The sequence below is a fragment of the Corvus brachyrhynchos genome, unplaced genomic scaffold, assembly GCF_000691975.1.
Source record: "Corvus brachyrhynchos isolate BGI_N302 unplaced genomic scaffold, ASM69197v1 scaffold542, whole genome shotgun sequence".
Lineage (NCBI taxonomy): Eukaryota > Metazoa > Chordata > Aves > Passeriformes > Corvidae > Corvus > Corvus brachyrhynchos.
This window is the reverse complement of record NW_008236766.1, coordinates 1,954,067-1,976,616: the sequence shown is the minus strand read 5'-3', so window position 1 is coordinate 1,976,616 and position 22,550 is coordinate 1,954,067. Positions and strand designations below refer to the sequence as shown.

The following is a 22,550-nucleotide window of genomic DNA, read 5'->3' as shown; positions in this document are numbered from 1 at the left end:
GGACAGTTATTATCTAAAAGTTAGGAACTAGGATGGAAGTCTTAAGTGATAACAAAATTATAAAGCAGTAAGTCCCTCAAATCATTGTTTTGTTTGGGCAGAAAAACAAAGCAGCTCAAGGTCAACATCAAAATATTGAAGGAGGTGTTTGGAAAGAATGGGTATCCTTCATACTGTGTGCCTTTATCTCAGTCTCTTTAAGGCTTTTTATTTGCCTTCCACTACCTCAGGTAGATAATGCACAGCTTTTTGTCTTGGCATTTGCCAGAATGTTGTCCAGAGGCACTCTAAAAGCCCAAAACCTTGATTAACAATAAAACTTTTGAAGAACTGGTATTTCAGCATCTCTTCTATTAAAGATTAGTTTTATCTATGTAGATCTGTGGTACTGTTAAAATTACAATGAGTTCCTATATCTTCTTTTAAGAGGTATTTTCTAAATACTTTACCTGGTTTTGTATTTTTTATTTCATAATATATTAGAAGCACTGAATCTTTTTCATTCCACAATTTTCTACAACCATTTTAAAGTTTTAATGTTGGGTCCCATTACTTTAATGCAACCTTGTTTATTTTATTTGATATAAAGAAAGAAAAAAAAGTTCAGGTAATAAATCCTAACGTATGCAGACTGCATACTTATTGTATACAAATTGTTTCTAAATAGGCAAATACAGCATGCCATTTTGACTCATCATATATAGAGTTATAAAATTAGCATAACTAGATACACATCACAATTTCTTAGTAATGACAATAGCAATACTGAGTTCTGGCATAGCTGATAAAGTGCAGTGAAAGAGAGCTAAGCTCCATTTAGCTCAGTATCAAGATACAACTGATGCTCCTTTCCCACTTTGTCTCCTTGCTCCTCTTCCAGGAGATATCAGCAGCTGCAATGGAACAGGAGATCAGGAGACATTGTACAAACTCAGTCATTTGCACCAGGGCTGAACTGCTGGTTGTGAACTGAGGGACTGAACTGCAATTCCGTGCCTTATTCACTGCTCTTACTGCAGACAGGGAGTGCCCTGAAAGAAACAGACGACAATTGCAGTAGGTCTGATATTTCTGTGGCAAATCTTGACCCATGGCATGTCCAGGAGTTTTTTCAAAGTCTCATAGACTATGAGTAACTCTGCTCCTTTTATGCCCTTCTCACATCCCCTATTTTCATTTTAGGTTTTGAGGTAAAAATGTCAAAAGTATATAAAATGTAACCCCCAAAGCACAGAATTCTCTTTGCCTGCAGAAGTAGTTCTCTGGTATAAGCTCATCTCTTTCCTAGGGCCTCCATGTGCACAACACTGCTAAAACCATACCAAATTAGTGTGGATTTTTTTAGATGTTGATGAGATTGTGCATAAAGCTGGTACATTATTTTTTTGGATCAGCTCCTGGATATAATCAGGAATGGAATGGTGTTGGCTAAATAATTTTATCAGGGAAAGATTTTGACAAAGGACATGAGGAACACTTTGCTACATTTGGCTTGTGCTATTCCAGAAGAGCAGAGCTGTTGTTTTCCTCAAAGCTTTTTTCTGAACTGTCTACTTACCCAGAAAAATGCAGGGTTTTGGTACAGTATGTGCCAGTCAATGCATAAAAATTCCTTTTTTGTTATGATAGCTTTGATTTTTTTATTAAATTTCCTAGTCCTGGGTATTGAGGAACAATCACTGAAAATGGCAGAAATAAAGTTAGCAAACTATGTGTTCTCAGAGTGTTGTATATGGTAGCCCTCTAAAAGAAAAAGAGAAATTATCTTTCTTACCATGTTTTCTAGAAGATGCAAGCTAATAAGGATAGTTTCCCAATTAGAATGCAAATTGTAAATCTCCTGAATCTAGAATTTAACAAGCAGCCAAAATAGGCCTCCTTTTCTGCCTGCTGAGAAGAGTTTAAGAGGAATTATGTACTTCATTCACTTAAATCATCAAACGTAAGCTTTGATGTTGCACATTTGGAAATGCTGACTTCAGTCTAGTCCATATGCAGAATACATCTGTATTTCCTTAAAGTGAGGAAACCAGAAGTAGATGGTTAAATTCTCCTTCAGGTCCCCAGTGTTAATACCTGGAAGACAAAGTCAAATGGAATGGTTGTGGTGCTTTTGAAGTGGGTGGTGTAAGAGAACATTTAATTCTTTACTTTTAAGGACACCTCAAAAATAAAAGGTTGACTTGTCCTTTTTTTACTTTTTAGCATTACTATGTGCTCCCAGTCCTGAGATTCTGTGGGTAGAGACTTTGTGTGATGTAGTGGAAAGGCAGCTCTGGAGTTGGTTTGGGTTTGTTTGGTTGGATTTTTTGGTACTAGCAATAATCCCTTGTCCCTCATTTTGGATTCTGATAGTGGGCAGAACTTCGAGAACACAGGAAATGGGGACTTGCTTCTCTTTTCTCACAAAAAACTGCTTGCTTTCATTTTCAGACCATCCTTTCTGCAAATCAGCAAATCTCTTTTTTCTGAAGTGATAAAGCAGTATGCTTTCTCCCTTTCCCTCATATTAAAATAAAGAGCTCAGGTTGAATTTTCCTGAAGCTACCTCATCTGTGTGTCAAATAAGGACAAAAAAAGGCAAATTATTTACCCTATAGTTTTGGCCATGGATTCTTGACTGCAGCCACTGGGAAGTCTCCTTCTGGCCACATGGAGTTCAGGCCATGTAGCTGTTTTGGGGATCTAAGAGCAGGAGAGAACCATGACACTTCTCAAGTCAGAGATGCAGCCAGAGATTACCCAAGAGAGGCTTGCAAGTGCTACCTGAGGTTAAGTCTCCCTTTTGGGATACTGGTATTTTCAAGCTAGGAACAGTAGGCAGAACACTAATCAGATGAAGCATCTGTGTAGTTGGTCAGTTGTACTGGTAATACGATGCACTGCTCTGCTAAAAGTTTCAGTCACAACTCAGCTGTCCTCAGTCTTTTGATTTCAAGGCTTTGTTTGTGTTGGGAGTTTGGAACATGCACTGATTCAGATCAGAAATCTGAGCAAAGTATGAAAAACCACTGTGTGGGCTGCTTGCAAAAGGGTTCATCTCACAAAGTTCGCCAAATGTTATTTATGACTGAAGTTTATCTCAGTGCTGTGGCTGTGTTATAAAATAACCTTTTAAAGAATGCAAATTAGTATTTTACTCTGTAAGATATAAGAACAGCTATGTCATGAGCATGCCTGGTGAAAGAGTCTCTGTGCTAACAGCTTGTTTCTGTATGATGTGTGCAGTTTGGGGTATTTATTTTACCTCTGTCTTAATTACTACATCATCCTGTCTAATGCAACACCTTTGCAGCCCTCAAAACTGCCTCAGTAAGCCCAATTAGCAAAGGAGGGACTCTGAGGAATTTGTTGCTGATTCAGTATGTGCCTCATTGGTGGGTCATCCAAGCCAATATATTGCTGACTTGGCCAGTAAAGTGCACGTGGCATATCTTTGCTAAATGCGTCAGTGGCAAGGTGATCTTGCTGTCTCTGAATATTGTGGGTCTTAGCTTTTAAATACCAGTACAAAAAAACCCAAAAAAATCTAAAAAAAAAAATCAAGCTTTATCCAAGCTACTGAAAGTCTGCCTTTACATAGTACATAAGTTGAACTGTGCTGTAAATATGCTGCCTATTCCTATCACACCTTCTAAAAATTAAATTTAAATTAAAAACAACATCATTTGTGAATGCTTACTGTAAGAACTTCATAGTGTGAAAATAACACTGTGTGACTACATCTGAAGCGTTCTTGTCAGGGTGTTTCTAATGTGGTCCCAGAAGTGTAAGTAGCAAGGAATAACACAGCACACAGAAAGCTGCAGATGATTCAGCAATACAGGCAGAAGACCTTCTGCAAATTGTGTTTGCAGAATCTTGTATTGCATTAATCGATCTTTTGAGAAAGAAAGGGCTTTTGGCTCCAATTCTGCATTGACATCACACCTGAATCACACACTGAGGACTTCCTCCCCCACTCCACCTCTTTGGAGGATACTGAACAATCATCCTTTGCATATTATTATTATTATCATTATTATTATTATTATTATTATTATTATTATTACTGTTGCTGTTCCTGTTGTGCCTATTTTTAGAGCTAGATATTGATAAGAGAAATTAGTCTTGCTGCTGGCTTCAAAATTGTGTCTGTTTCCAGGAAAAAAGCTTAAAAGGTGGCATTAAAAGATGTTACTGCTTTTTCACACTTCTACATCATATGCTGGCAGGAAGGAAGAGGTGACATGATGAGCTTTGCTTTTTCACAGACAACTAGGCCTGCAGCTTTAATGTGTACTCTAGGAATAAAATTGGACTTTTTCTAGCAAAAGCAACAATACTTGTGACCCAATATGCAGCATCCCTAGATCCAAGTTGGGACATTATAACCTGGATGAGTGAACTAGCACATCTGTGGAAAAAAATAAGCAGTCAAAGTCCACACAATGGCTGTTTATTTGAATAAGTTGATATTCTAGTTATTCTTGTCCTGGTATACATCAATATTTGAGAAAAAAATCAGTAGACTAGGATCCATAATTCTTTTCTCATAAAAAGGAAGTGAAACACATTCATGCTCTTTCAACATGTGTTCATTTTTGCAATGCAAAAATAGGTGTCCATGTATCACTAAAGTAAGCAAATGTGAATCTGATTGTGTCCAGGAAGCATAAAGTGGGAATAAAATGCTTGTTTTGCTGCTTTGCCATTTATCTGTGTAAGATGGAAAGCCAAGTATAATCTCCCTGCTTGAAAGCCCACAATTGCATTCTAGATCCCAAAGAAAGCTATTTATTGTTGGTTTGTTCAACAAAGTGTGCCCTCTGGGATTACCCTTCGTGACTGGGAAAGAAAGAATTTTGTTTAATTTCTTCATTTGGAAAATTTTTTGCTTGACGAGTAACAAGACTCCTGGGTCACTAACCAATAGTGTTTGACCCTTATTGCCTTCAACTTATTTGTGTTTCTAAGTCAGGCCTTTGGTAGTTGTTTTTTTCAAATTATGCAAAGTTGATATCCTGCTGCCACGCAAAGCAGAATAATTTATAGAATGTTTCTGTGTAGAAATTGCTTTCAAAAATTTTACTTCATGTAGAAACCTCAAGGTTTTTCTTAGAAAAGGATGAATAGACACCAAGGAACACTAATTTTTTTTCCTGTAATCTTATTGGTCTCCCCTCCACACAAACATATTTGTTCTCTTTTTACATTGACTAAGAATATAGTCAAGTGGCAATTTGAGAAAATATCGTCTCAAGCTCCCACCTCTGCCTACACCATAGACAAAAATAAATGTGTAACTAGAATGTGATGTATAATACATGCAGCCCAGACAGCAGAAACATATCCAGGTTTCTCCAAATCTGTGAGGAGTAGAAGAAAGAAACCCAAGTGGCTCTGCAGAAACATATCCAGGTTTCTCCAAATCTGTGAGAAGAAGAAAGAAACCCAACTGGCTCTATGACTGAATACATGATGCTCATTTAGGCAAAGCCTGTTGAGTGGTATTATTATCTCCTGGTGTTTTGAATGGTACAATTTCTGTTGGGTGAGTTATCAGTGCAAAGGTCCTCCATCAGAGGGGTCCTTCAGCACCACGCAACAAAGAGTAGCACTGCCTCCTGAACGAATTTTCTTTGAAATAGTAAGTTGTCTAGGAGGAGGAAGAGAGCAACATTTTTTACTCACATATAATTTGTTGTTGTTGTTGTTATTTTATCCTATTTAAGGTCACTGCCTTATGTTGTAACAGGTTTTTTTCCAAGTACTTCCTAGCTCTGGGTTTCTTTTGAACTGCCCTCCTGAAAGACACTTGGTGTACTGTTCTCCCACTCTTATGTTCACACTTTCTTATATGCTGTTCCTTATGCTTAGAAATCCTTATTCTCCATGCCAAATATCCTCCCACTCTATATTCACATTCTTCCTTTAAACTGCATTTCCTTAAAGTCTATCAAAAATAATCTGCAAGTTAAGAAATACAGCAACTATGCCTTGAGATCTGACAGTCTTCTGATCATCAGATTTGCCACTGTTGGCTGAATTCTTTAACTTATGCATAATACTGAATAAATCAGGGATTCATTTTTCCTTAATATCACATGTACTGTCTTTATCACTATTTAAAATCTTATTTTTAACATTTTAATTTTATTTTAAAATACCCCAAAGTTCATCCCAACTGGTTTCCTAGAGGCCACCTAGCTGAACAGTGCTTCTTGTTGGCTTGTTCTTGCTTTTCTAGCTGAAAGTCCACTGATGGATAAAAAAATGAGGTCAGTAAGACATCCTTCTCATGAGAGAGCTGAGTCCAGTATCTTAGGTACAGATTCAACCAGATAAAATTACCATTTTGGAGTTCTGTCTCAAGAATATTTGTTCAAAGAAAAGCCCCAGAATGAATAAAAACTACAAATGAACCAGAACTTTTTTTTTTCCTGAACTTGTATGCAATTCTTAAAACCATTTGTTTTCACAGGGAGTTAGTGCTGCTTATAACCTCCTTTCTTTACATTCTTTTTAGTGCTAGATAAAAAAACCCTGAAAAGAAAAAATTTGCATCCAAACCAGAGTAATTTATAAAAGTTTTATTTATGCAACATTAACTCCTACTTGCCCCCCCCCCCCAAAAAAAAAAAAGTGTAATTGGGAAATTTTCAGGCTGCCTAAAATAGGCTTACCTTAAAAGAAATACCTTTTTTTAAAATCTGGGTCTACTAGTCTAAAACGCTCATGAAATACTGCTCCTCAGTGTTTCTAAAATATGTACATTCTTCATCTGTTTGCTGATTGTCTGCAGCATAAAATTCAGCCTAGGATTCTTGCAAGGAAAAAAACAGGGGTTGTAATCCACTCCTCCAGATGCTCTGCTGCAAGAGAAGTACATCTAATCACTGACTGCTAACAAAACATAAACTGTAAAAACATTGCTAAAACAAATGAAGCTGACATTTTACAGGAAAAAAGTGCTATTTTCAAACACAGTTATGAGCTTTTAGTAAGTCTGAAATTTCCATTTAGCTATGTCAAAGTGATTGCCTGTGAGCAAAATCAGGTCCAATTGCTTTTTCTCTTAATGTATCAAGGAAAAGCTAAAGCTGGGTCCAGAATGGATCCTTCAGGAGTTAAATACAGAACTCTCAGAAAACATTTTCCACTAAACTCTTTCAGAGTTAGTTTTCAGATTTCTTTAAACTCTGATGTAAATTTTTTATTACATAACCAAACCAAATGCCTTGCTGGTCTTGTTGGACCAGCATCACCTTTCACCTCCAAATGTCTTGGTTTTCAAGTCTCAGCACTGTCATGACTACCCATTACTGGAGATATTCTCCCAGGATGCAAATCAGGCTGGACATGCATCAAAACATTTTACTTTCCACCTGACCTAGCTTTTCCTTTCTCTCACTCAAGCAGGTTATTGAAAACCATGCAGTTTTATGTGTTCCTGAGCTATGAGGAAAACAGGAAGCAGAAAAGGAGATTCTTTCCTGTCATGCTGTTCTGTAAATCAAGTCCTACGTGTGTAGCTTGTAGTTCAAAGGAAGTCTGTAACCACTGAGTTTGAGGGAAGGTTTTTAGAGGTTTTATTTTCCTTCAGCTTTTGCTAGTTTCTTCCTTTAAAATAATTTTGTGACAGAATTATTCACATTTATCCCTTGTCTCTGAGGCTGCAACCTGGAAGTGTTCTGATTGTCAAGAAGTATTACTTAAGTGTCTCAGGAATTAATCTCAATGCTCAGGAATTAATCTCAGAATGAGAACAGATCCTTTGAATTCACACAGTGGTTGCATATACACTTTGCATGCCCCAGTGGAATTGTTCTGTATCGTATAAAGAGAAACACCACTTTTTCTTCCACATTTTACCTTGTACAGTTGTATGGATGTTTGTGTGGGTAGGACTCAGGTCATTAAGGTCATCACAGAGGTGCCCTATATTAGTCCTGGGGCTATGACTGTGGTTCAGTGAACTGGCTGAAGCAGGATCTTAATATCTTACAAACTTGAGTAGTTAACATGAAAAACCACTCTTTTGTAAGTGATGAAAAATGAGATACAGTAGGAAACTACTAGTCGATTTTTTTCCTGTGTTGCAGACAATAGAGAAAATGTCTTCCAATTTCCATGTAGGACCTTTTGTCACATAGGGCAAGAATGTACATGAGTCAGCTTTAGTTGTGGGTTTTTTTTCCTTTTCCCAGTGAATGTTCCTATTATACAAAGATCTTGGAGTCCTAATGCAAAATTTCAAAGTATTTCTATTAAGATATTCTGGATCTGGTTTTAGGGGGTTTGTTTATTTTGTTGTCTTGTAGTTTGAGCTTTTAAAAATTTTTGGTGATGGCTAATGTATGCCAACACACTGTGTATTTTAAGCTGTAATCATGCTTTTTCTTTGAAAACACTTCTGTGGTACAAACATAAGGAAAACCCCCTGTTTTGCTCAGACTTTGTTTGAAGTTTACTGGGTTTCAATACTTCAAAAGCTGCAAAACCTAACCCAAATGTTATGTGAATCCCATATGTTTTTACAGCTATACAAAAAGGAGTGCAAAAAGATACCTTTCTATTATGGCAATGTTTGACAACCACTTTGCAGGGCAACAAAGAAAAAAGTTACAAAAAGCCACTCAGAATTGTGCAGTTCAGCTGCGTCCATGAGCAAGCAACTCCTGTTGTTGACAAATGAGTGTTGCTTGACTTGACCTCAGGCAGCACAAGGTCAAGAAATATTCATAAAATGCTTTCTTAACTGTTTACTTCCGCTCTTTTTTGCGTACTCTTGCTGTGATGTGACAGAGCATTTAGGGTCAAGTGCCAAGCTATCAGTGGAGATGGAGTAAAGCACCTTTCTCTGAGCCTTCGCTGACACAGACTCAGCCGTGACTCAGCCAGGGGAAGTTAACTGATTATACTTAACTTTCTCTACTATGGTAAAATGAGTTGCAGAGAGAACACACTGAAAGCCAAGGGCCTCTAAATACTTCTCCCTTTTATGGAATAGAGCTCCCAGATCTCCATTTCCTGGAGATTGTACTCTAAGCCTACACAGTGGTAAAAGAAAGTTCTGTGCATTCACTGATCTATATCTGACTACAAATTTGAGCTCAGGGGATCATTTTTTTCCTAACTATTTTAAGTAGTAAGTTTATAATAACAGACCAAAATGTTAAAAGGCACTCCATCCTCTCTTTTATTTCTTTTTCGTACTTTTTTTTCTTTAGATTATCTCCTCTTAGTGTGGGAATGAGCAGAATTTGGTAAATAGGTCAGGTAATTTGTTTGTGTTTTTTTAACTCATTTTGTAGGTGCACAAGGCTCGTGCAGACTGAGATTGTGGATCTTCACCCACATCCACTCTACCTGTGACCTGTGAGTTAATCTCTACAAGCATTTAATTTTAAAATATAATTTTGAAGCTCTTGCAGCTTCTGAAAGAATGGAGTTTTGGGGGAGATAATTTACTTTGATAAAACACTGCAATAATGTCATGACATCCTTTGATAAGATAGAGGCAGGTCAGACAGAGCTTGATCAATGAAGAAAAAACCAAAATAGAAATAATAGGATCTTGAAATTATCTCAGTGCCTAAGATGCTAATATATGCTCATGCACCTTGACTGTTTTTAAAGTGCAGGTGTATTTTTTTGTCTCTCCTTTCAGTGTCTTCGGGGTCAATAATTACAGGTGTTTCAGTTGGTACCTCAATGTATTGTTAATGTATCATTTCCTTCTTTGACTGAAACATGTTTGTGCTTGTGGAAATGAGATAAAGCTGGCAGAGCTAATGATTCCAAAGGCTATTCAGCTGGCAGGTGAGCCAGGCTTAGAACCAGGCTAGTCATGTTCTCCACACTCTAGCTCAGGGTTTTGTAGGGCTGTCAGCTGGTTTTGTACACAGAGGTGTGAATTTCTGTAAACTCCAAGGCTACACTCTTCCCTAATGCTCTGCTGAAAAAGAAAAAATGTACCTTCCAGTGACAGAAATTTTCCAAGGACATTTTTTTATTTTCTATCTACATTTTTGACATCCAGGCAAGCTCCTCTAATTCTTGTAGCGTGCTCTCACAAAGCCCCTATTTCTATGCATTTTGATGCCACGTGACATTTACTGGTGCTGTTTTTGTTGCCCAACTAAAAAGGCATAAAGTCACTTCAGCAGTGATGGAAGAACATTTATTCACATTTAAGTTTCCATCATTTCTAAACCTTTGCCTTTCCTACCAGTACCAGAAGGCAGTAATTGATCAGAAGATGGCAGAACTCCTTGCAGAGCGTGGTATATCCATTTGCATTTACAATATGTGATGTTTGTGCTGGGTAAGCATCATAAAATCTTTAATAAATCTGGACTACTGATTTTAAGAACACTGCAGAGGTTAAAACTAAGCTTTTAGACTGAAAAATTAATAATTTGGGAGTTCCAAATCATATAGTTTATTAACTGAACTACATCCTTATACTGAAATACCAATATGTAGTAGCCCTCACTTTGGCAGTGTACTGGACTGCAGCTGTGCAGTTGAGGTGTGCAAAGATGGTGTTTGTTTTAAGAAGCTTAAGAATATGAATAATTATGTGCAAGCTTTCCCTGCTGCAATATAGTCCTCAGCACCGGGGTTTTCTGGAGTGGCATCAGGAAAAAATGGAAAGTCAGAAGAAGAAATTTTCCTACTGATCAGCACAGAGATTTGAAGCTTATTCCTATTTGCAAGATAGCTCTGTAAGGAAATCAGAGTAGGGTTATAATTGTGTCAGAGACAGCCTGAACTCGGTCCACTCCAAATCTGGGGGTTGTTAAAGTGGCATAAGTTCATCTTTCTACCCTCCATTTTCCCTTGGCTGTACTTTCTGTGCTGCATCTCTAGGACAACACCGCTCAGGATCTGTCCCTTTCTATTCTTAGACAAGCCGGCTGATTTGTTTCTTTTTCTTTTAAAGTTTTTTGCTTTTTAAATCTGAAAAATGAACAGAAACTCGATGTGCTTAATAGCTCTTTCTTGTTTCAAGATAATTTGCATTACTTTTTTAAGTTTAGTATGTACAAAGAACTCAGCTAAGACTGGGAATAAACTACTTTGGTGCAATAGCTTCTACAATTCCATGTAGGACTGCAAACATGCTTTGGCCATGACTCGAAGCATTCCTGATTTTTCAGGCCCAGCATTCTGTTGGGTTGAATGTATCAGAACCATAATAAATTCATAAGGCAAACACTAAGAGGAATTAGATAAACAGACAGATTTATATATCTTCTCTTTTTTCTTGTTGTTGTTTTTTATTTGAATTTGAGTTCTTGCAAACTCAAATTTGCATAGGATGTCAGGATTTTGTTACAGAGATGAAAAGCAAGTCCATGTCACTTTTTTTAGTTACCTTGCTTCCATAACATCTTCATGTTTTGCTAATAGTTGGTGGCTGTTGTTTGATACAAAAATATTTAATTGTTGAAGCACACAGATGTTCAGTGCTACTGCTATCTGTCTAATCTCTGTGGGGTTATTCAAATACATGTACTCATAAATACCTGTTTTCCATCATATTAGGAACTTTAAATATGTTTTGCCTTAATAACCATTTTTAAAGCTTTTTATTCATTGGAAGTTTCCTAATAAAAGCATGGGTCTTAGCTGCTTCTGTAGTCCAAATTTTTCACACATTTTGTAGGTTTTGCAACACAGATTTTTTTCTGTGAGAGCTGAGGTGAGGCACTTGTCACTACTGAGACTGCTTCAGTATTTCTTGTGAATGGTTTTGCCTCTTTTTCCTTTTTTTTTTCAAAGCAACAGATGTATTTTGACAAATGTAATTGGCAACATCAATAAACCGACATGTTCCTGAATACATTTCTTTGCCTGCCCCTGAAATGGAAGGGAGAACTGTAGCAGGTTAATTTACAATGCAGTAGCCAGCAGTCCCTAGTGCAGGCACCAGGTGGTCTCAGCTGTGTGTGTGTGACCCGCAGGCACCGCCGGGGAGTGCAGTGATGAGGACACTGATGTATTGATGAGGACAGTTCCCTGATCCCTGGGCAGGTGTCAACAGTAAGTATTGCAACCCATCCACTGCCACTCTAAGGACTGATTTGTGCTTTGCGCTGCTGATCCTCAGACTTTGGTACAGGCTTTCATGCTGATGTTATCCTTGTGAATGCAGTGCCTCCCCTTGATACTAATAATGAGAATTTTTCAGCTAATAGGTAGTGATTTTTTTTCCCCCTCTTTGGGCATCTCTGCTGTTTTGCTTCAGAAGTGTCTTGCACCCTGTTGTCTTGTGCAGAGGTGCACCAAGTCTTTGCACAATTCACCTTAGTCTGGCTCTTGCTCAAAGGAAGAGTGCCACCCTCTGGGGTTCCAGTTTTGGTCCTCGAGATCTGAGATCATGCTCTGTAGCATTAAGACTATTAGTTACTAAAAGGCATATTATGGAAGAGATGACTGAGAAGGGACCTCAGCAAAGTCTGTAATATCTGAAGGGATGTGCCAGAGGATGGATCCAGACTCTGCTTGGTGGTGCTGAGCAATAGGACAAAAGGCGAAAACTGATGCACAGCAAGTTCCACCTGAACATGAGGAAAAACTTCTTCACAGTGCAAGTGACCGTGCACTGGAACAGATTGTCTGGAGAGGGTGTGCAGTCTCCCTCACTCAAGTATTCAAGAACTTTCTGGATGCAATCCTGTTCCATGTGCTCTAGGATGACCCTGCTTGAGCAGGCAGGTTGGACCAGATGACCACCTGTGGGCCCTTCCAGCCTTACCCATTCTGTTGTTCTGTGATATCCAGGATGCTGTTTACTTCTTAGAGGATATTTAGGGAAGGTAGTTTGGTCACATCATAGTGACAAAATGAAAATCTGTAAAATGGAGGAAGGAGATGGAAATAGCAACAAGAACGGAAGGTTGTCTATTTTGAATCCATTTGCCAAGTTATACTTGACCTTGAAAGCTTTAGTTAATAAAACAGAAGATAGCATTTTTAATTTTAAACCTTCATACTGCTTGTTATTGTAAAGTGATCTCAGTTTTTGAGCATAGAGTTTTAAACGGATTTGATTTGTATTTTTGGCATCTAACCCAGCCTGCAGATCACGAGGCCTCCCAGCGCTTATGCCTTCAGGCTAACTTGAAACAGATACTCCCAGCAGTGCATGGTCCTCTTAGTCCACATTGCAGCTCCACGTGCTTCACGCTGCCCACCATGCCAACCTTACCTGAAGACAAGGGACAAGCAAAAGAGGCCCAGCACAACACTTCTCCAGCCAAAGTAAGCTCTCTTACTTACAGAGGTGTTTCTGACACTTGCTGGAAACCTGAGGCTGAAACCTGCTTGTGTATGTTTAGGGGTTTATGAAACTATATCCAATTGTTGCTCTGTATTAATGTGTATTGCTTAATTGATGAAGCCATGAATGATCGTCCAGTTGATATTCTTAGAGTTCCTCAAATATTTTATAGCCTAAGGGATGAAAGCTTAAATTGCTCAAGCAGTTGTTTATCATTTTGATCTGGAGGCTTATAAATGGCTCAGAACAGACAGACATATATCAAAGCTGTCCAAAAATGTCCTTTCTGATGTTATTAAAGAAAACTTTAAACTTTGAGAACAGAACTTGGGCTTGTACTTCAACAACTAGTGTTACTTTTACAGATATAGAAGATGTTATGCAATTCGCGTGTGTGAGAAAGAGGGAAATGGGCTTTTTTGGTCTGTAGTCTTTCCCAGTGCTTTATTTGCCACAGCAGTAGCTGAACATACACTGAAACTATACAGAGGGCAGGTGGGTGCTCCCCAGGCGTATTCATCAGTTTGCCTCAAATTGCTGTGGCCTCTAAATGTTTTTACATGTTTTCTTTCCAGATAAATATAAAAAATCAATAAGAGATGGGCCTTCCCCCATTTCAATAATCCATATCGCAGATAAAAAGTAACTTTATGTTTTAATAAACTGGGTTTGGATTTTTTTTTAATTGTTAGCTTAGCTGAAGTAAAGAACCCCACTGTGATTAAGAAATCACAGATTATCCAAATCATTCATTTGTATGCAAACTGATGTAAAGAAAGAGAGGATTTATAGTCTGGCACATCCTCAGTTAAAGATGTGAAACTGTCATTGGGTTTGAGGACACTACGTTCCACACTTTAGGTGAAAACATCCGCTACTTTAACATTGTTGGAAAATATTGTCAGCAATGAGCTTTGCACTGATTTGTCATGTCTTCCATCTAAACTGCACAGGGTGCTGAGTGTTAATTTCCTGCCTTGAGATAAACACCCCAGTTGGATAAAAGTTCATCAAGACTACCATCTGATAATATATATTAGCTCAAGAATGTTTTATTGGAATTTTTTAACTCACCTATGTGAAAAGTATTTTAGTACAAAAGAGTTGCTGTGTGAAACATACCCAAAGAGGAAAAACATGAAAATCTGGCAGACATCAGTGATTCTAATCCTGAACGTGCTTGTCAAATGGGAGAAAATTTCCAACCTCCTAATATAAAAGGATTACATTTTTAATACATTTTTCAGGCCTTTTAGAGGTAGATCTTAAGTGAACTATGGTAATGTGATAGTTCATTAATCAGTTCACTGTGCAAAATGCTTCATTTTAGATGATTATTTTTAGGCACAAAGTAGCAGTGGAGGGATTTTAACCAACACACTGCTCACAGGCCTACTTAAGTTAAGGTTTGCCACTAGCCAATGTTGTGAAAATTTGATCTTGTTCATAGCTGTTGTCACTCTGGGCTCTTGCTGCAGATCAGGTTCTACAGCATGACTGTAAGTCACTCTAAGTAAAATGCTTATTATCGTGAGATAAGGACTTGCAAGCAACGAGAGGGCATCAGAGGGAACTAACAACCGGTGGATTTGTTTTCTGCCATTCAACAAAATTTTCCAAGTCTGGAATCTCATCTCACCTAAAGTGCTGTCTGGTGTCTAACAATTTCCTCATTCTATTTCAGGAGATTCTTCCCTACCTTTTCCCTGCATGCCCAAATGCACACAGATTGCAAAACAGTTCTGACAAAAAGAAAGTGAACCTTACATCACATGTATCTTTCTGCATGCTTCGAGTACCTTTTACATGATAGGGAGACCTGGGTTCTACATCTCAAATTCATTTTGAGAAAACAAATGTGGGTTTTCATTTCAGTATTTCTTACAGCAGCCTGTGTTTTTTCTGAAATTCAGTCCAGACTTTTAATTAATATCTAAGAATATGGCCGGGGTGGCAGAGGAGGTTTTTTTTTTTTTTCTCCAGTGCTTTAAAGAATCCAGGTGTTAGACAGTCATCTGACGGTCTGGCATGGTAGGTCTTTCAGCAGAGTATTTTTGTATTCCTCCCCCCCCACCTCGCCCCATCCCATTAATGTAAAAATCCATCCAAATTTGGCTGGATTATAAAACTTTCAAAAGCACATTCTCTGTATGCTTGGTGAGGGCCTGGTAGAACTTAACAGCCAGAATGTCTGCAGGTTCCATCTCCGCTCTGAGAATCACTGATCCTCTTGGCTATTCTGTTATGGACCAAACCGCCTGTGCCACCCTCTCAGCGCTGCACACGGCTCCCTGCAAGTCTAGATGGCTCCTGGTCACCCTTGTGGAGCAGTTCCCACCTGAGCCATAGAGGTGGAGTCAGTTTTACCCCACGTTTTTGTGGGGGGAGGGCTTGGGACAAAAAGGAAGCAAAGACTTGGGTAGCAGGGAACCACTGGTAGTAGGAGATGAGGCAGCTGTTGGGAATAGCTGAGGAGCAGATGGGTCTGGAAGCTACCAAGGGAGCACAGTTAAAAGCACACAAATGGGAGGGTGATGGAAATCTTCTGTGTCATCTCTGTGCAGTTGTACAACTGTGAGGCAGCTTAAGCTTCCTGTTAAAGCTTCTCTTCCAAGACCTGTGTAGAGCAGCCTGAGCATTCTCAGTCTGTAACAATTCCTTTTGACTGGAGCCAGCTGGCCCTGCAAAGAGCTTCCTGCTCTGGCTCTTCCTGCCCCTCTCCTGGACAGTGTAGGTTTGGACAACAGGGGCCATGAGGTTTCACTTGTGTAGATGCTGACCTCCTGTAGCTGCTGACCAGGATTAATGTTTTCAACCTGACCTGAACTAGCCTTGGCTCCAGCATCTCTTTTTTTTTCCTTCTTTTTTTTTTTTTCTTTTTAATGAGCTGGTTTTAGTCCTAAAATGGGCTCGAGTGACTTCAAGGCTGCTGTTACATCATTGAAAAGTTTTTGCTTTTTGGCAGTCATGAGATTAGTATAAACACTGTGGATGTGTATTCAGCTGCTTTGCCCTACAAGCAGGTCAGTCACCTGAAGTTTCGTCATTGACAAAATATATTGTTACTTTTTAACATTTTCAAGGATATTACTAAAAATTGCTTTCAAGCTATTGTTACTTGTACACTTGAATCACATATGCTTTGGCATTCCAACATTTCCAGTATTACAAGCATATTTTTCTTAAATTTAGATCTTCACAGTGCTTTCTTGGCATATTCCCCAACCTGCTCTCCTGAGACTGACAAGGTGAACTTGCCAAGGAACGTCATATGAGAATTATGAGCATAGAAGTGTGGAGCTGCAGGAAAAATTTTTATTTTAGTAAAAAAAAAAACGCTATTTACAGTAGAATCAAGAAACGTAAATCAGGGGTCCAAATCAAGGCATATTTCATTGCCTTTGAGAGGCAGAAGGGTTATGCTATGTATTTTAATACTATACCATTTTCCAAGTACTTCCAGAATTCTTTGAATTGATCAGAAAACACATTATTTCAACAAGAAAAAAATGCAGCACTGTGAGAGATGTTGCAAGGAGTTCTATGGTAAATGATAGAAATTAGCTGTCAAGTAAGTGTCAGCTTCCTTATGGAATGGGATAGAATGGTTTAGGATGGAAGGGACCTTAAAGATCATCCAGTTCCAACTGCCATGCTATGGACAGGGACACCTTCCACTAGACCAGGTTGCTCAGAGCTCCACCCAACCTGGCCTTGAACACTTCCAAGGTCTAAAATTGACTTGCTAAACTGTGACTTATTACATGCTTCATTCTATAAATGCCTCAATTAGTGCTATTGCAACAGCTTTTTCTTACCTGCCTTACAAATTTCCTGTGAAATTTTGGGATGTAGTTTCAAGAAAATTGTAGACTACAAATAATAAACGAAAACAAAACACTTGTGTATACCAGTGCCTAGTAGAAGCAATTAGGATTTGAGAATTTACAACTTATTCTTTAAATTTTACAAGTCGATCGACAGCAATCCACTGCCACTGCTGGGAAGCTTTCCCTCCAGCTGGTTTTTCATTTTAATCTGAATACTGTACTTGGGGTAGAAGTAATCATTTTCTTACCATATATGAGAGATCCACAGTACTTTATGCCAACTTGATGCATCTCCATTTGTGATATCACACAGGAAACTGATTCCTTTTCTTCAGCTGAATGATGTTGTTATGCAGAAGGTGTGGGATTAAGTTCTTGAGGCAAGGTTTCATATTTTTTAAGTAGGCAAGCACACATTAATATTCAGTACCAGCTTGCCAGTTTCTTTTATCACTTAAAAATTGTATTTTATTCTATTAAATATTGAAATTATATTTTCTAAAAATATATTTGTAAGTAATTTGAGGGAAAACCATGTGGAACTCTTAACAAGATAGCTCAAATTTATTTTCTGGGGTTTTGGGTGTCATGTGTACACTTAGTACTGTGTTTATTCAAGCTTTCATTATGCGTTAGTATCATTTGGAGGGTTTGTGTGCTTAATTTAGCCCTGTTATACAGAGCTGCTTTTCACTCTTGCATTCAGCTCATAAATGCACTGAACTCTTGTACATGTACTTCACTAGAGGAATGGTTTTCTGTGTGAAAAACCAGTGTCTGCCTTTTTAAAGCATTTTCATTAGCTCCATGCTTACTGAATTTAGCTTGCATTAAAACTTTTGAAAGAAAACAGATATTCCAGGCGTCCATAATCTCTTTTGATTGATGTAAGTATAGACTTCTAATTCACATTTGTTTTGTCAAATTAGAGCTAATTCTCTCTTATTTCAATCACATTCTCTTTTAGGTAAGTTGAACAATACACATTGTTTTCCACACAGAGAGTCAATGTTCAGTGGCTTGAATTTCTGTTTAATTACGTTTTTATATTTGTCACAAACCATTCAGGACACAGCTGTTGAAGGGACAACATGCAGCACACCTTCCATTGTTCTTCCAGAGAATGCTGTTATGCCAGATGTAGAAATTGATAAAAATCTGGTTAACAGGTACTGTATAATACATTAGCAATCCATCCATAAATTTGACAGGCTGTGTTTATAGAACATTGCTCTGAAATATATGTTGTGTGAAAACATTATTGCTCTATCTCTGTGATTTGGTCATATTGCCTTTGCATTTTGAGGATGGTGTTCGAGGTGCAGGGTGGGGGAACAGGAATATAATTGAGACTAAAAGAGTAGAGTTACATAGAATACTGAGCCTGACAACCCAACTCATTAAGTTGGACAACTGAAATATCTACTTTGAATACTGTAATACAATGAGTTTTGAAGCAGTTTTGGGCCCACTCACATAGATGGGACAAGAATACCACCTTGAGGTTAAGCATATGTGAAAGTAAGTTGTTGAATAAAAAGAGCAATCCTGTTTGAAGTTGAAAACTTCAATTCAGTTTTGAGTTGAATTAAGGTTATTATATTTATTCTGATAAAGCATACTTCCCAGGCTTTTTAATTTTACTGAGCTGCCACTAAACTTAAAATATGGGAAAAAAACATATCAGAAAATATATATCATAAATCTATCATTTGCTGGCATTTTTTAAAGCGTACTCCTCCAAACTTCAAGATTAGTTTAGAGTCAGAATTTAAATGCAGCCCTTTAAAAGAAATATTATTTGCAGGATCAGCATTTAAATTTCTGCAGTTGTTTGAGACTTTTACCCAGTTTGCTATTTAGAAAGATCCCATGGCAGTGTCAATGTGAGAGCCTAAGGAATTATTTCAGCCATAAAGCTTATTTTAAGAAGCTGTAACAATTTACAAAGACTAATTTTTAAAATTTTTTTAAAAATTTTTTCTATATGCCATTCTTACATGATTTTGAAGTCATGGTAATAACCTAAAGAAAAGCAGAGTTTTTTCTGAGAAACCAGGTTCACAGTAGATGAGGCTAATAGCAAATTTTAGAACTCCTTTGTGAGATCAGTTTCTGCAATTTTCCTTCTTTCTTCAATCTCCTCCATTTTCCAGTTGTTTGGAGATGAGAGGAACAGCAATAAATGCTTTTTGTCCTCATTTTTTAATCAAAGTGCTTTCTTTTTAATATTAATTTTTTATAGGCAGTTAGGGCCTTTTTTTTGATGCCACATTCCATAATTTTTGTTCATCCATTTTTCTCTCTAGGCCTCGGAGTCCTCATAGGAGACATTCTAACCGTGCCACCAGGAATTCAACAAGTTCACTGACTTCTGTTGGTAAGGAGTGATTATTCATTTCAACTAGGATGTTTTCTCAGATATTCAGTAAAGACCTAACTAGAGAGTCTGACTATATTGACTGCAGTTTTCCCCTGTGCATACTGTGTAGTGCATGCACAGGGAGTACTGCTGGGGTGTGGAATTGTGCTCATGAGTTTGTAAGTGGACTGCATACAGACCAATTCAGGGAAATACACACATTACTACTTTCAGAAAGATGTTGATTGGTGCATTAGCTTCACATTTTCAGAAGGCTCGACATACACATGCTTCAATTTCTTGTAGAATACGAAATACTGTTCAGTAATACTGGTTTAGCTACACTTGAGCTTAGCTGCTTAAGGAAAGTAGAACTTACCATGCTTTACAAATCTTCTCTTTTGCTGGCAGAGGGAAAGTGTCATGGAAGGTCTGTCTCTCAAACTTCCAACACACAAATGTGAGTTTAAACCAAAACAGATATTTCACTGCAAATAGATTGCTTTAGAATATTTGATCAGGGAGTATGGTTTTTGACATCCTTGAAATTGAACTAAATGGAAGGAAATTAAAGCCAAAGCACTCCTCCCCCCCCCCCCCCCCCCCCCCCCACCACTTTAATCAAAAACGAATAGTGAAACACTCCACGCCCACAAACTAAAAACCCTTGAGTTTTTGCTGCTTACTTATGCCCTTAGCTATTCTGAAAACTGATGGTTCTGTAATGGCTCTTGTCAAATTTCAAAGTATTTTTCTCTTATTACCTGATGACTTTCCTCCTCCTCATCCAAGCTGTTCTTTGGATGCTCATAAAAGCCATTTATACTGACTCACACAGAAAAGGCCTTTCTGACAACTGACTGCCCTCTTTCTTTACCGTAAGCTGGAGAATTGCAAAAATTGGTGCTCAAAGTATAGTGTTTTCAACCAATTTGAAAGCCAGAGATTAATAAATTGTTAAATTAATTGTTAAAACTATTGTGCATAAATCTTTGGAGGGTGAATTTGTAGGTTCTTAACCTTGAAAAACTGAACATGCAAATTCCATGGAAAAACTCAGTCTACAACAGAAATGCCATGACTGTTAGTTGAGATGGATCTAATGGCACTTTTGTTTAGAAATGAGAAAAACTGTATTGGAGACACAGCTGGAAAAGCCAGTTTCACATATTCAGAGCATTTTTGATCATAGTGATTAATCTAAGTGGGTTATCTGTGGTTTTCAGGACTTGCTCTAAACTTGAGATTGTAACAACTTTAGAAATGAGCAGACATTAATTTTTGTTACATGCAAGCTCAAAGCTAAATTTATAGGTATAAATTTACAGGTCTGTTTTGTACTTGTTACTCTGACGTGCCACAATATACCTGAATATAGGAGGTGCAGCTCCAATTCTGATATTTTCTACACAGACAACAGTGGTCATGTGATTGATCTGGTAAATGATCCACTACCAGATGTCAAAATATCAGAGGAAGACAAAAAGAAGAACCTTGAATTGTTAGAAGAAGCAAAGAAAGTGAGCGAGAGGTTCCTAACACGCAGAGGCAGAAAGTCAAGAAGCAGCCTCCCAGAGTCACCCACAGGTAAGAGCTGATCCTGAAAACCAGATTTTATATTCTCCTTCAAACATCTGTAAAGGCAAACATCACCTGTAATCTATACCTTGCTGCTGTTTACAAACACTTTGTTAATTTGAAGGTCAGAATCCCTCTTGTCCTCCTCACAGTTTCACATGAAACAGAAATGACCCATCCCTGTATTTAGATGAGTCAGGATAAAATGGTATAAAGTTTTTAAGTGCCTGAATGTCCCACTGCAAACAGTGTAACAAGAAAGCATGAATTATTCCTACTGAAAAGTGAAAAATAGTCACAATTTGTTGTTTAAATGAAATTTTAGTGGCAGGATTCATCCTGCTGAAAAAGCATTCCCTGCAGACACAATTACACTGCCTCTTATTCTGAACATGGCCATAAACTAAGCTAAATGGACTGGATCCTCCTTTAAAAACAGCAGAATAAAATGTTTTGTTCTGGAATGTCAATTGAAATTATAATTCCCTTCATATGAAAACTGGAACAAAATGCCATTTTACCATGAAATACGACTTTCATTTTGCTTTGAAATGCCAGTTCAAACAAAGTTCTATCTTAAAATTGAGCTGATGTTTTCTGGAGGGAAAGAAACCCCCATAACTATACATCACCTCCTTTTATTCCTAAATTCCTCCTGAATCTTCTCTTGTGTTGCATCTCCTCAGTGCTTGCAGTATCAGAAAACTGAGGAGAACAAGGATTCCCTGTATCAATAGAAATTTTTGACAAATATCCATTTTTGACAACTGTAAGACATGAAACATACTCTGAACTCCTAATTGCGAAGTACAACCTGGCAATTAAAATGGCTTGTCAGGTTCTGGACAAACATATGACTGATAACTATGGTATTGATGTTTTAATCTCATCTGAATTCTGAAAATACAGAAGATACAAGCCTAGAAAGTAAAATTACCTTTTCGTTTTGTTTTTGTCTTTGTTCTAATGAAGCAGTTTCCCCTACTCTTAGTCCTAAAGTTTCACCCGTAGCATCTCGGAGCAACTCTCTCACTCTTCCATCAGGTAAAATGATCATAGAATCATTAAGGGAGGAAAAGACTTCTAAGATCATCAAATCCAGTCATTTTCAGGCTCAAACTTTAACTTATAAGAGCTCACCAAAAATGTATTTCTTTACTACTTCTCAAGAAGAGTAGATTTAAGCATATAGTCCTGAATATGATATAGCCCATGAATGCATACAAAATATATTTTTGCATATAGATATTTTTATTATATTTTTATTCTTGTGGTTCTGCGGGGTCACTTGTTTTAGTTTTTTAATTTTATTGATAACGAAGTTTTGAGAGGCTTTAATGATGTCTATCTTACTATCCATTTGATGGGTTTTTTCCTTTTTAATAGTATTTTTGACATTTGAATTTTTGTCCTTCATGTATTATGGGGAGCTGTGCACATATGTGTTTGTTAATGCTATAGTAGTAAAAACTTTGAGCAAAATATCAGGATATGCCCTAATTCTGAG

The 22,550-nt window shown here is 37.7% G+C and overlaps 1 protein-coding gene across 11 annotated transcripts in view; it reads left to right on the top strand.

Moving 5' to 3' along the window:
- MRVI1 (murine retrovirus integration site 1 homolog) overlaps window positions 1-22,550 on the top strand; it is a 61,674-nt gene that overhangs the window by 17,435 nt on the left and 21,689 nt on the right. For 6 of the 11 annotated variants that reach the window (XM_017727387.1, XM_017727386.1, XM_017727389.1 and 3 more), the window contains exons 2-7: window positions 9,297-9,360; window positions 11,955-12,033; window positions 13,069-13,254; window positions 19,413-19,483; window positions 20,879-21,052; window positions 22,016-22,087. In XM_017727387.1, coding sequence (XP_017582876.1) covers window positions 13,139-13,254; window positions 19,413-19,483; window positions 20,879-21,052; window positions 22,016-22,087 — 433 coding nt within the window. In that variant the 5' untranslated portion in view covers window positions 9,297-9,360; window positions 11,955-12,033; window positions 13,069-13,138. Of the gene's footprint in view, window positions 1-9,296; window positions 9,361-11,954; window positions 12,034-13,068; window positions 13,255-18,171; window positions 18,273-19,412; window positions 19,484-20,878; window positions 21,053-22,015; window positions 22,088-22,550 lie in introns of those variants that run through there. The other 5 variants (XM_017727385.1, XM_008644881.2, XM_017727393.1 and 2 more) reach the window with 4 other exon arrangements.